Genomic DNA, 13549 nt, shown 5'->3' on the forward strand with positions numbered 1-13549 from the left:
AACTAAAAAATAAACATGACTTGGGACTCGAGTCAGACTTGAGTCACAAATATGATGACTTGAAACTCGAGTGTGACTTTAACACCAATGACTAGTGACTTGTCTTGGTCTTGAGCCTTATGACTTGACCTGACTTGATACCCTCCACAAACCCAAATATTGGTGCTATTAAAAAAAGTGTGCAGCGCATCAACTCTTCATATAATGGATTACAGTTGAATCGAACAGCAGCTAATCAAATTGTGCCAGCTGAGAAAAAGTAGAAGAAGAACGTGAAGAACGTGAATTCAGGTGGAGCCCTTGGAAAGATGACATCCAAAATTATTATTTTCGGATATAAAGACGATGCTCTATCAACAAAAAACGGATTGCAACTTGCAAAACATGCGGGAAGAAAATTACAGATGGAGGCGCAACAATTTCCAACTTTGTTCGGCATTTGAAGCTGCACAAAGAACGGTAAGTCGTGGCTAATATAGCCAAAAGCTATATATTTTATTACTTTACTAGTGTAGCATGTTGGCTAACGTAACGTTAAATCAATGAGCTTCCACACAGTCAGTCAGTGCGGGAACGTAATCATTGCACCCAAGATTGAGCTACAACTGGCTATAGTCATCACTATTGGGGGGGGGGTGTCTTTCTCATGGCTACCCATGTATTTCCATGGAATTATAACGTTTATTAGGAAAGTAATAAATATATAGATATTATTAAAATCATTCATGATTTGCATAAATGTAATATACTAACTATTAATCTTGTTAAAAATATGAAATGGAATTACATTTGGTGAAGAGCACATTATGACTTCTTTAGGACTCAAAACTCAAAGTTTAGGACTTGGGACTTGATGGTCTTGACTTGAGACTTGACTTGGGACTTGAGTGCTAAGACTTGAGATTTACTTGTGACTTGTAAAACAATGACTTGGTCCCACCTCTGGTCCACACACACCAACACAGTCGTGAAGAAGGCACAACAATGCCTCTTCCCCCTCAGCTGCACCATTGAGAGCATCTTGAATGGCTGCATCACCGCTTGGTATGGCAACTGTTTGGCATCCGAACAGAAGGTGCTACAGAGGGTAGTGCGTACGGCCCAGTGCTCTCAATGGTGCAGCTGTAGAACTTTTGGAGGAGCTGAGGGTCCATGCCAAATCCAGTACCTCTATACCAGGTGGTGTCAGAGGAAGGCCCTAAAATTGTCAAACACTCCAGCCACCCAAGTCATCGACTGTTCTCTATGCTACCACACGCCAAATGGTACCGATGCAAGTCTTGAATCAACAGGACCCTGAACAGCTTCTACCCCCAAGCCATTATACTGCTAAATAGTTAACCAAATAGCTACTATCTGCATTGATCCTTTTGGCACTAACTCTTTTGACACGTCACATACACTGTGCTGCTGCTGTTTATTGTCTATCCTGTTTGCCTAGTCACTTTACCCCTACCTACAGTGCCTTCCGAAAGTATTCATACCCCTTGACTTATTCCACATTTTGTTGTTACCGACTGAATTGAAAATCATACCCCATACTGACAAAGTAAAAACATGTTTTTTGAAATGTTTGCAAATGTATTGAAAATGAAATACAGAAATATTTCATTCATATATTTAAGATTTTCACAACCCTGAGTCAATGTTAGAATCCCTTTTAGCAACGATTACAGCTGTGAGTCTCTAAGAGCTTTGCACACCTGGATTGTACAATCGTTGCACATTATTCTTTCAAAAATCCTTCAAGGTCTGTCAAGTTGGTTGTTGATCATTATTAGACAGCCATTTTCAAGCCGATTTAAATCAAAACTGTAACTAGGCCACTCAGGAATGTCGTTTTGCTTGGTAAGCAACTCCAGTGTATATTTGGCCTTGTATTTTAGGTTATTGTACTGCTGAAAGGTGAATTTGTCTTCCAGTGTCTTTTGGAAAGCAGACTGAACAAGGATTTCCTCTAGGATTTTGCCTGTGCTTAGCTCTAAATCATGTTAACACTATTGTTAAACTATTGTTTAACACTATTATTGAGTCCATGCAACTTATTATGTGACTTGTTAAGCAAAGTGTTAGTCCTGAACTTATTTAGGGTTGCCATAAAGGGGTTGAATACTTATTGACTGAAGACATTTCAGCTTTAATTTTTAAAGGGAATTTCACCCTGGCTCTGCCACGGCATATCTTCAACCACCAACTTACCTGAGACAAGGCTGAGTATAGCCCACAAAGATCTCCGCCATGGCACAACCCAAGGGGGGGCGCCAACCCAGACAGGATGACCACATCAGTGAATCAACCCACTCAGGTGACGCACCCCTTCCAGGGACGGCATGAGAGAGCCCCAGTAAGCCAGTGACTCAGCCCCTGTAATAGGGTTAGAGGCAGAGAATCCCAGTGGAAAGAGGGGAACCGGCCAGGCAGAGACAGCAAGGGCGGTTCGTTGCTCCAGAGCCTTTCCGTTCACCTTCCCACTCCTGGGCCAGACTACACTCAATCATACGACCCACTGAAGAGATGAGACTTCAGTAAAGACTTAAAGGTTGAGACCGAGTTTGCATCTCTGCCATGGGTAGGCAGACCGTTCCATAAAAATGGAGCTCTATAGGAGAAAGCCCTGCCTCCAGCTGTTTGCTTAGAAATTCTAGGGACAATTAGGAGGCCTGCGTCTTGTGACCGTAGCGTACGTGTAGGTATGTACGGCAGGACCAAATCAGAGAGATAGGTAGGAGCAAGCCCATGTAATGCTTTGTAGGTTATCAGTAAAACCTTGAAATCAGCCCTTGCTTTGACAGGAAGCCAGTGTAGAGAGGCTAGCACTGGAGTAATATGATCAAATTTTTTGGTTCTAGTCAGGATTCTAGCAGCTGTATTTAGCACCAACTGAAGTTTATTTAGTGCTTTTCCGGGTAGCCGGAAAGTAGAGCATTGCAGTAGTCTAACCTAGAAGTGACAAAAGCATGGATTAATTTTTCTGCATCATTTTTGGACAGAAAGTTTTTGATTTTTGCAATGTTACGTAGATGGAAAAAAGCTGTCCTTGAAATGGTCTTGATATGTTCTTCAAAAGAGAGATCAGGGTCCAGAGTAACGCCGAGGTCCTTCACAGTTTTATTTGAGACGACTGTACAACCATTAAGATTAATTGTCAGATTCAATAGAATATCTCTTTGTTTCTTGGGACCTAGAACAAGCATCTCTGTTTTGTCCGAGTTTAAAAGTAGAAAGTTTGCAGCCATCCACTTCCTTATGTCTGAAACACATGCTTCTAGCAAGGGTAATTTTGGGGCTTCACCATGTTTCATTGAAATGTACAGCTGTGTGTCATCCGCATAGCAGTGAAAGTTAACATTATGTTTTCGAATAACATCCCCAAGAGGTAAAATATATAGTGAAAACAATAGTGGTCCCAAAACGGAACCTTGAGGAACACCGAAATTTACAGTTGATTTGTCAGAGGACAAACCATTCACAGAGACAAACTGATATCTTTCCGACAGATAAGATCTAAACCAGGCCAGAACTTGTCCGTGTAGACCAATTTGGGTTTCCATTCTCTCCAAAAGAATGTGGTGATCGATGGTATCAAAAGCAGCACTAAGGTCTAGGAGCACGAGGACAGATGCAGAGCCTCGGTCCGATGCCATTAAAATGTCATTTACCACCTTCACAAGTGCCGTCTCAGTGCTATGATGGGGTCTAAAACCAGACTGAAGCATTTTGTATACATTGTTTGTCTTCAGGAAGTCAGTAAGTTGCTGTGCAACAGCCTTTTCTAAAATTTTTGAGAGGAATGGAAGATTCAATATAGGCCGATAGTTTTTTATATTTTCTGGGTCAAGGTTTGGCTTTTTCAAGAGAGGCTTTATTACTGCCACTTTTAGTGAGTTTGGTACACATCCGGTGGATAGAGAGCCATTTATTATGATCAACATAGGAGGGCCAAGCACAGGAAGCAGCTCTTTCAGTAGTTTAGTTGGAATAGGGTCCAGTATGCAGCTTGAAGGTTTAGAGGCCATGATTATTTTCATCATTGTGTCAAGAGATATAGTACTAAAACACTTGTGCGTCTCTCTTGATCCTAGGTCCTGGGAGAGTTGTGCAGACTCAGGACAACTGAGCTTTGAAGGAATACGCAGATTTAAAGAGGAGTCCGTAATTTGCTTTCTAATAATCATAATCTTTTCCTCAAAGAAGTTCATGAATTTATCACTGCTAAAGTGAAAGTCATGCTCTCTTGGGGAATGCTGCTTTTTAGTTAGCTTTGCGACAGTATCAAAAAGGAATTTCGGATGTACAGGACTGTAACGTCCTGTAACGTCAGCTAACTTAGCAAATATAGCTAGTCCAGCTAACGTTACGTTATCTCTAATCGAGAACCTTCCGTTTTGTTGTGAAGGGAGAAAACAATGGTATCACATCACTTCTCATGAGCAGTAATTGATGAACAGAATTATTGAACACTTCGTGTCACGAATCCCGCCGAAGATGGTGCCTCTTCCTGTTCGTGCGGCGCTCGGCGGTCGTCGTCGCCGGCCTACTAGCTGCCATCGATTCCCTTTTTGTTTCTGTTAGTTTGGTCTGATTGGTTACACCTGTTTTGAGTTTAGTTTTGTTTGTGGGCTATTTAAGGGCACTAGGCCCGCCGGCTTTTGTGCGGGCTTGTTTTCTGTTCATGGTGTTGGATTATCTGTGAATTCTATTTTTCCGAACAGTTTAGTCCTGTTTGTTTGGACTGGGTATTTTATGTGCCCTTGTGTTTGGCATGTCCGTTTTCACTGTCTTTAGAATAAAGATCCACGTTCTGAACTAACCTGCTCTCTGCGCCTGACTCCTCCACCCACTACACCTAGAAGCTGTAACACTACGTAATTATGCAGTTAAATTAAATCGCAATAAAACTTTATTTCACTAAAATCATTCGATTGATTGTAATAATGATTTTAAAAAGGTATGGAATACAGTTAAGGGCTTACTTGGTACATCTATCTCATCATGCCCATCCAATGTGGAGGTTGACGGGAGAACAATAACCTGCAAATCATTTATAGAAATTTAAAGAAAACAAATTAATTGAGAGATAATGTAAACACTCATTCATCCCAACTAGTAATTGTCCAATGGATTGATGATCAAATTATGAGCAAAATAAACTGCTCTTTTAGTCTACCATTGGTACGGGTGAAGCTGTTAAACCTATTGAAGTCATTACCCAATGGTAAATCTGCAGGTTATGAAATTATGAACTATTTTTTACTTTGCTATGGTGCTCTGCAGATTACAACTCCACTGAAATACGTATTTAATTGGTCACTGGAAAAGGGGAAATGTATGGAAGCATGCTAAACTGTGCCCATTCCCAAAAGACAGCAAAGAACACATTACTCTTGCCAAAAGTTGACCAATCAGTCTACTCCATTCACTCAGTAAGATATTGGAGGGTATTGGGAGTATTGGCAGGTTTGTGGGTGTAATATTTTTAGATTTTAGTGCAGTATTTGATTTAGTGGATCATGAAATAATGTTGATAAATTATTGCATTATTAAAGAGGCAAAATTGAATTTGGTACAGTCATATCTAACTAACAGGAAAAAGTCTGCCTATATCAATGGGTTTTCTTCCCCTCCCCTTAAACTGTGGAATACCCAAGGGCAGCTGCCTTGGGCCACTTCTTTACTTAATATATACCAGCGACCTTCCTTATGCCTCATCTGACATTCAAGCTACTGTATTTGCAGATGATACTACAATTTATACAGCAAGACAATCGGTTCAACAAGTACAGCAAGCTCTACAAGTAGATCTGGGAAATATCAGGGAGTGGGTTTGCCAGAACAAACTAGTTTTGAACGCCAAGAAAACCAAGGTTATCTTGGTCTGTTCCACCAGGAAAAGGCCAACACAATATGGGGTGCAATTAAGTATTGAGGAAGTACAAATTGAGGAAGTGGCAGAAGCCAAACTACTAGTGATGCAGTTAGACAACTGCTTGTCATAGTTGTCTCAAATAACTGATCTATGTAAAAAATATATAAATATATAATAATAACTGCATGCATGATCAGAATATTTACTGGGAAAGATTCTTAAACAAACAACCCAAGCATTAATTGGAAGTCAGGTGAACTACTGTTCTGTGGTCTGGGGAGATGCATCAGCAAGTCAAATTAGGAGGCTGCATGTGTGTAAATGTGGGTAAATTGTCTATGGTTGGTTAGTTGGTTGTGACGCTAATTAGCTAACAGCAAGCTGATAACATTAAAATGTCCATGTTAAGTCTGCTAAGCTAGCCAGTCTAACAGAGATCAATACAATTAGTGGGGTGGTAAAATTGTGTATTGTTGTGTGTTTTGTTATAGGTGGTACATACTCTGATTCCACTAGCATGTGTTTCCAACCCCAAGCTCTGCACAGAATGTGTCTGCCTTGATGGATTCACAGAATATATACAGGGCTCTGTAGCATCAAACAGATGTTAGATATTCTGATACTGTACATCCAAATAATGTTTATTTGTCTAAACCTAAAATACGGTGGAGTGTACAATATTGAATGCTAATTCAATAATAACCGAATATTTAACAAGAATGTGATATGGTAAAAATACACAGTGTGTCTCAGGTGTAGTAAAGTGTGGAGAACTGTCGCTACAGATTGTTAAACAGATCATGTGATTTAAACAAAGATCTTTGGTATCCTTTATTGGAATTTACAGGATACTATTGTTTGGTGTAGCACAGAGAATTTTTGACCAACTTTAGCTCGGCGATCCTGCCTTGATTCATGGAAACGGGAGTCTTAATGTCCGTGTCCAGTTGCAGGGTGTCCGTTTAAATTTAGAAAATACTCCATTATTAAAATAAATACTTTATTTCTCCATGAAGTAATCCAACAGTGTACGCCGCCAAAGTCTTCTCTCATTGATCGAGACAGGTGAGTGTCCACCCCAAAGGGCTTCATGCCATGATGACAGACACCTGTCTCGATCAATGAGATAAGACTTGAAATAGACAAGATGGCAGCGTACACATTGGTGAATTACTTCACGGAGCAAAATAATGTGTATTTACTCAATTCAAACTGACCACCTGCAAATGTACACAGACATTTTATGAGACTCCTGTTTCCACGAATCGAGGCCAAAGGCAGCGTTGCCAAGGTAAGGTTGGTCAATCTTCGAATTTGCGTTGATGAGAGGAATCACTTGAAGCCACTGTGGCTTGGTCAGTTCTTTCAGTTTTGCGCTAATGATTGTATTGTTAGTGTCCGCCTCCCTTTCAAAAAAGCCTTAGGGAAAGCACGGTGCCAGAGGACAAAGCACCAGCCCAAACAAGTTGTCTTTCAGCAATGAATCCGCTGATAGGAACATCGCTGAAAGATGTCCAATGACTCTATCGAACAAGGACAACCTTTATCTACACGGACAAAAACGCATAGTGCGCTCAGTATAACATAGAGCCTTTGCGAAATGTCACAAAGCAGTACTACATTTATTTTCAGCCCCCCCCCACCCCACCACCACCACCACCACCCTCCCACTGACCTTGAGATGCCTCAGACATGATGACAACAAGACCAGATTCCCCAGGGTGAAATTCCCCTTTAATTCATTTGTAAACATTTCTCAAAACTTAATTACACTTTGACATTATGGGGCATTGTGTGTAGGCCAGTGCAACTAAATCTATTTAATCAATTTTAAATTCAGGCTGTAACAACAAAATGTGGAAAAAGTTCAGAGGTTTGAATACTTTCTGAAAGGGGAAAGGTGGATACCTAGTCAGTTGTACAACTTAATGCCTTCAACTGAAATGTGTCTTCCGCATTTGACCCAACCCCTCTGAATCAGAGGTACAGAGGGCTGCCTTAATCGACATCCACGTCTTCGGCGCCCGGGGAACAGTGGGTTAACTGCCTTGCTCATTGGCAGAACTACAGATGTTTACCTTGTCAGCTCAGGGATTCGATCCAGCAAACGTTCGGTTACTGGCCCAATGCTAACCACAAGGCACTCTATATGTATATATCTACTTCAATTACTGTACATCGACTCGGTACTGTTACCCTGTGTATATAGCCAAGTTATCGTTAGTCATTGTGTATTTATTCAGTGTGTTATAATTTGTTTATATTATTTTTCTATTTTTCTCTCTGCGTTGTTTGGAAGGGCCCGTAACTAAGCATTTCACTGTTAGTCTACACCTGTTGTTTACAAAGCATGTGACAAATACAATTGGATTTGATTGATTTTATAGTAGCTCCATGAACGGTGGTGCAATTAGCACAAGCTTGACTGCACAAATGTAATCAGCTGACAAGATTGTGCTAATGCAACGAGGCCAGTTAACTAGTCAAGGCGTTCAAGAGAGACAAATAGTTGCATGAACATGATTCTCCAGTCCAGCCTGACCAGCTCTGGGAGGGCCATGTTGTCACAAACAGTTTGATAGTCTAGCAGTTAGGAGAAACACACCATCCTCATCACATTGCAAACATCTGGCAATGGTAAAATTGTAAAAAATCTAAACACATCCGTCTGGAACCACACCACCACCCAAAAACAAAGACAGGCCCTTGTGTTTCAAACTAAAATGTAGATTTTCCATGAGAGGACGGTTATGCAATTCTGACAATAAGCAGAAGATTACATTAATCGTGGTCTTGTCCTCAGCGAATAAAGGCACTATGTAGAGCCACATTCATACCAGTGAGCCTTGACTTGGGTAGCGTCCCAAATGGAATCTTATGACCTATATAGTGCACTACTTTCGACCAGGGCCCATAAGGCTCTGGTAAAAAGTAGTGCACTATAGTGAATAGGGTGTCAATTGGGACACACCCTTGATGTACTGGGTAACCATAGGAAGTTGAAGAAATGGCACTCTAGAATAACCTGCAGATCAAGTGTTTATCTTTGTGCAACATATGCACTTTTGACATCTTCCAGGTGATCTGGCATGTGCATGCAATTCAATAGGGTGTCCAAACAAAATCACGTATTTTGACCAATGGTTAAAACAATACGTTAATTGTGTAGATACTCCTCTAAGAAATGTACGATCAAAATCTGTTCAAAAGTAACTGGAGTTTTTACCCTTGTAGGATGGTCAAAATTAGGGTGACTAAATCAATGTAGGCCAGAGAAAAAAAGTGGTCAAAAATCTGGAAAATATCATTACGCCAGCTAGGCTGGATGCTGTGCGAGAATTAAGACTGTCATCTTTCGTCTCGATTCCTGAGGACACAAAACAATATAGAGGTAAGATAGATATTTATTTTGAGACATGACATGTAGTATTTTGCTATTTTAGTATACGCTTTTCATTTTAATGCGAAATTCCTGTTATTTTTAGAAGATTTATCACAAAAACAAGCGTATCTCTGTGAAATTTATCACAAAAACATGCATGTCTCTGTGAAATTACCTAAATTACCCTCTTTATGCCTTTTTTGTTGTTGTTGCCCATAACAGAAGGGACATAACCGCAAACAAGAATTACATCAGCTATTACATATGCATTATTCCAAACCACAGCTATAAGGGGAAGATAAATCATTCCACAAATGCAATAAACCACTGAGGAATTGGCACAATTAACACGTATAGAATGAAGCAATGAAAGAAGGAGAAAGAGAATGACAGAATAAACAGAGTGAAAATATTAACGGAGAAAAAATAAAAGGGGGAAAGGAGTGAGGAGGAGGAGGAGGAGGAAGAGGAGGAGGAGGAGGACTTAATCGGCTGTGATTATTTGAAATGTCACTAAAAGGCCACCATTAATGTTACAAGGGAAATACAACCATTGGTGACCTTGTCCTATGTGTGTAAACTGTGTTATTGCCATCTATACATGTCTTATAAACTCATTACCAAAGGGACAAGGAGGATCATTTTATTCCATTTGGACACCAAACGGAACAAGGAACATGGAATGCTTCTTTAACTTGATCTGTGTTGGAATATTCTTACTAACCGCACCAACTGTAGTACTTGTGACATGAATTGAGTATATAGTATGCTTGTTGGTCATAGTATGGATATAGTGTCGTACTAAATTCGCCAACATACGAAGTATACATGCAGAGGACAATATTTCTGTGCTTTTAGGGCACTTATGCAATTCTTCAAAAAATGGGAGTGGCTTCAAGGTTTTCAGATTTGAAGAAAATAGCGGAAAATAATGAGCCGAGGCCCGATGATAGCGAATAACAAATTCATTGAACTATCCTTACTATCCTATCCTTACGAAAGCCGCATTGCATTACAGCAGTATGTACTGGTATGTTAGCTAGTTACCTAACTAAGATGGCTACTAATACATCGAACTTGCCAGACAGTATATTAACTATCTGCTATCTAACTAACTACCCAATGTTTATTGACTTGATTATTCACATCCTTATTAGCTAAGTGGTATAGTCATTGTGCTTTTCAATGGACATTGTTAATTCTGGATATCTACTCCGATTTCAGAGCACTCTCGTCTGATTGAATTTACGAACACACCCGAAATTGTAAAATGTCTAGCTAGACATTTGTTATGCTAACAAGCTAGCAAGAGGTTGCATAGCAACAGCATCAACTTCCGGTAGACAGACAGGTGAAGCTCTAGTATGCTCAACTGAAATGATACAGTATAATACAACTAACTAATAGTATATAGTATGTAGTATATACTCATTAAGTATGTAGTATACAGTATGTTAGTATGGGTATTCGAACACAGCTTATGTCTTTGTATTTTTCTAATAAATTCTCTACAGACCCGAAAATCCATTGAGCAAAACACAGCTAAACTCAAGGATACTAGCTAGACTCCAGGCTGCATCCTAAATACCACTCTATTCCCTATATAGTGCACTACTTTTGACCAGTGCCCATAGCGCTTTGGTCAAAAGTAGTGCACTATATAGGGGATAGGGTGGCATTTGGTACGCACACTAGCTGCTAGAGCAACCTTCCCAGCCAGCCTCTGAAGAACCCAATAACACAATGTGCCCTTTTTCAGCGATCATTAGGTTGTCAAGTTTTATTACACTCAAGCACCCGAAGGCCGGTCAATTTGCTGTGACCATTACCTGTACTGGTTAAGTGTTTGTTGAATGGTACACCAGAGGACTGCATGTGACATATGAGATAGAATACAGATGGAAGGCCTGTGGTGCTTGGCAATGGTATCCTTCATTCAACACAACTCATGCGTCTCCTCAGTCCTCGCTCTGGCAGATCACATCTCCTCCGCTCTTTCTCTCTTCCGACTTCCTCTGGTTCTGCTTTGTCATAATCCCATGTCTCCTCAGGGACATCCATCCCATATTAAAAGTGGAAATGTATCCGCTTCCATTGTAATTAGAAAACCACTGGAGGCGCAGGCGCTTGATCTCGGCTGGATCTGAGCGCCTCTCGTTATTTACTTGCCTCGCTCATCCGAGGGGACAGAGAGGGAGGCAGAGGTATCGGTTCTGTTTTTTTGCATGTAATTTGCTTAAAAACACAATGGTTGGGGGGTTAGGATATGAGTCAACGAAAGTGCATGTTTTAAATGAAAGACCATGAGAAAATACACAAACCTTGAAGGATGGACGGATGAAGGCATGCTTTGTTTGCTAGGATCTGTCTGGCATAAACAATTCTAGGCGTTGCGAAACCTCCAATGGGTCCAAAGTGGTGACTTGTCTTGTAGATGCATGGCGGGGGAGAGACAAAGAACTAACAACCAGTAAGAAAACATCCGGCCTGGTTTCCCGTAAAAACAGCCCAGTAAAAGTGTGTGTCTGCATGGTGTGGGAGTTGGGTCGAGGACAAGCCAGCCTTTGATGTATCCAGGGCTCAGATGGAGCTGAAACAGGTTAGCGGGAGACTGAGATCCACCAGCAGGGTGTGTCCAAGCATCCTACGCAAACACTGAGGTCCACATGACGAGCAGATGAATCTAGGGTGTGTCCGTTTCTTTGTGAATCAGGTCCAGAGTTGTATTTACCAGATTCAGACACAGACAGTCACCACCCCTAGCCAGGTTCCAGAACTGTTTGTCCTGTCTTGCCAACTTCTATGGTTATTGTCGACAAGACGGCACAAACAGATCTGGGACCAGGCTAAATGACCCCTGCTCTAGTCAATAGGAGACATTCCTCAGGGATATGGCTGGGGAACATGCTGTACTGTATCAACGCTGCCACTCCTCACATAAACACAACTGACATGACCACAACCGTAGTCTAAACCATGTTCATTTAAAAAAAAAAAAAAATGTACAGACGGGCTGGCTGACAACGTCACGAAAATGATGAGCGTGCATTGATGTGGCCAGAAGCCGGGCTTTGCTATGATTTTGAACGGTCAGATAGCTAGTTGTATCTTGTTCTTGATACCATGTGTTGTTTTGAGGTGTTTCGAATGATTTCACGTCAATGCTAATATGGCTGAAATTCGCTAGCTTGCTAACCAACAACAGGAAGGATATATTTGGGAGACAGTACTACAGTCATACTGTGCAGCAGCATGTGTTGTTATTGTTAATAACACACTGAACTAAATCTAAGGTTCATTGAACCAGCATTTTATCAACACAGTGGTAACAACAGAGAATGGTGTGCAACATGAAACAAAATGGAGACTGATGGTTATCACCTACTACGCTACAGTATGTTCAATCAGTCCTTCACTATTCACACGCAAGTACTTCAAGGGGGTCTCTCCATGTTAGTGAATACAGGGGATCTAAGAGACGCATGTGAGGGGGGGTGAATGTTTCTGAATGTTTGTTCACGTTGGTGGGATCAGCCACATGTGTTGCCCACTACACACTGCATGTCAGTGTGAGAACAGATAAACATTCATTTCCCATTGAAGCTACAGTTCAGAGCTGTAGAGGGAGGGAGGTAAAGGGAGAGGGGGATAGAGTAGAAAGTAAAGAGAATAAGACTGAGAGGCAGGAGTCTGACAGAGTGGGAAAGCGGAAGAGAGTGTGGAGAGGTGGAGACATGAGAGGGCGATGGAGAGTGCAAAGTGAGCATAGCTGTACAGTATGTGTTTGAGAGTACTCACTGCTGGCTGTCCCTGGCAGTAAGCGTAGCTGGTGTGGTGATGGAGGTGGGCCGGGTACTGCAGGCTGGCGCGGGTGTAGGAGACGGAGTGGCCACTACAGGCCCCCTGTACACTGCTGTTCCATTGGGAGCTAAAGCTTGCTGGGCTCATGGCCGTTTTACTGGTGTGGTATCCTCTCACTGCTGCACTGGGCTGAGGGAGGAGGGGGGGGCAAATGTTAATATAATAATAATAATAATAATATAACATAATATATTTAGAAGACGCTTCTACCCAAAGGGAGTTACAATAGCGTGTGCATACATTTTTTCGTATGGGTGGCCACAGCGGGAGTTAAACCCACGATCATGGCATTGCAAGGGTCATGATCTACCGACTGAGCCTCACAGGACCAATGCATCACTACAAGTTGCCCTCTCTCTCCATGCAAACCCTCACAACCGGGAGCCCACACATTTACCTGAAACCATCGCAGGAGGGAGGAGGAGGGGGCTGTTGATGAG

The 13549-nt window shown here is 41.5% G+C and overlaps 1 protein-coding gene across 1 annotated transcript in view; it reads right to left on the reverse strand.

Moving 5' to 3' along the window:
* Positions 1–13232, reverse strand: part of LOC112266044 (RNA-binding motif, single-stranded-interacting protein 3) — a 273548-nt gene extending 260316 nt beyond the window's left edge. The window contains exon 1 of the mRNA XM_042295742.1: positions 13047–13232. Coding sequence (XP_042151676.1) covers positions 13047–13196 — 150 coding nt within the window. The 5' untranslated portion in view covers positions 13197–13232. The remainder of the gene's footprint in view (positions 1–13046) is intronic.
* Positions 13233–13549: the final 317 nt, after the last annotated feature.

This window comes from Oncorhynchus tshawytscha, linkage group LG13 (genome assembly GCF_018296145.1).
Source record: "Oncorhynchus tshawytscha isolate Ot180627B linkage group LG13, Otsh_v2.0, whole genome shotgun sequence".
In the NCBI taxonomy this organism is placed as follows: Eukaryota; Metazoa; Chordata; class Actinopteri; order Salmoniformes; family Salmonidae; genus Oncorhynchus; species Oncorhynchus tshawytscha.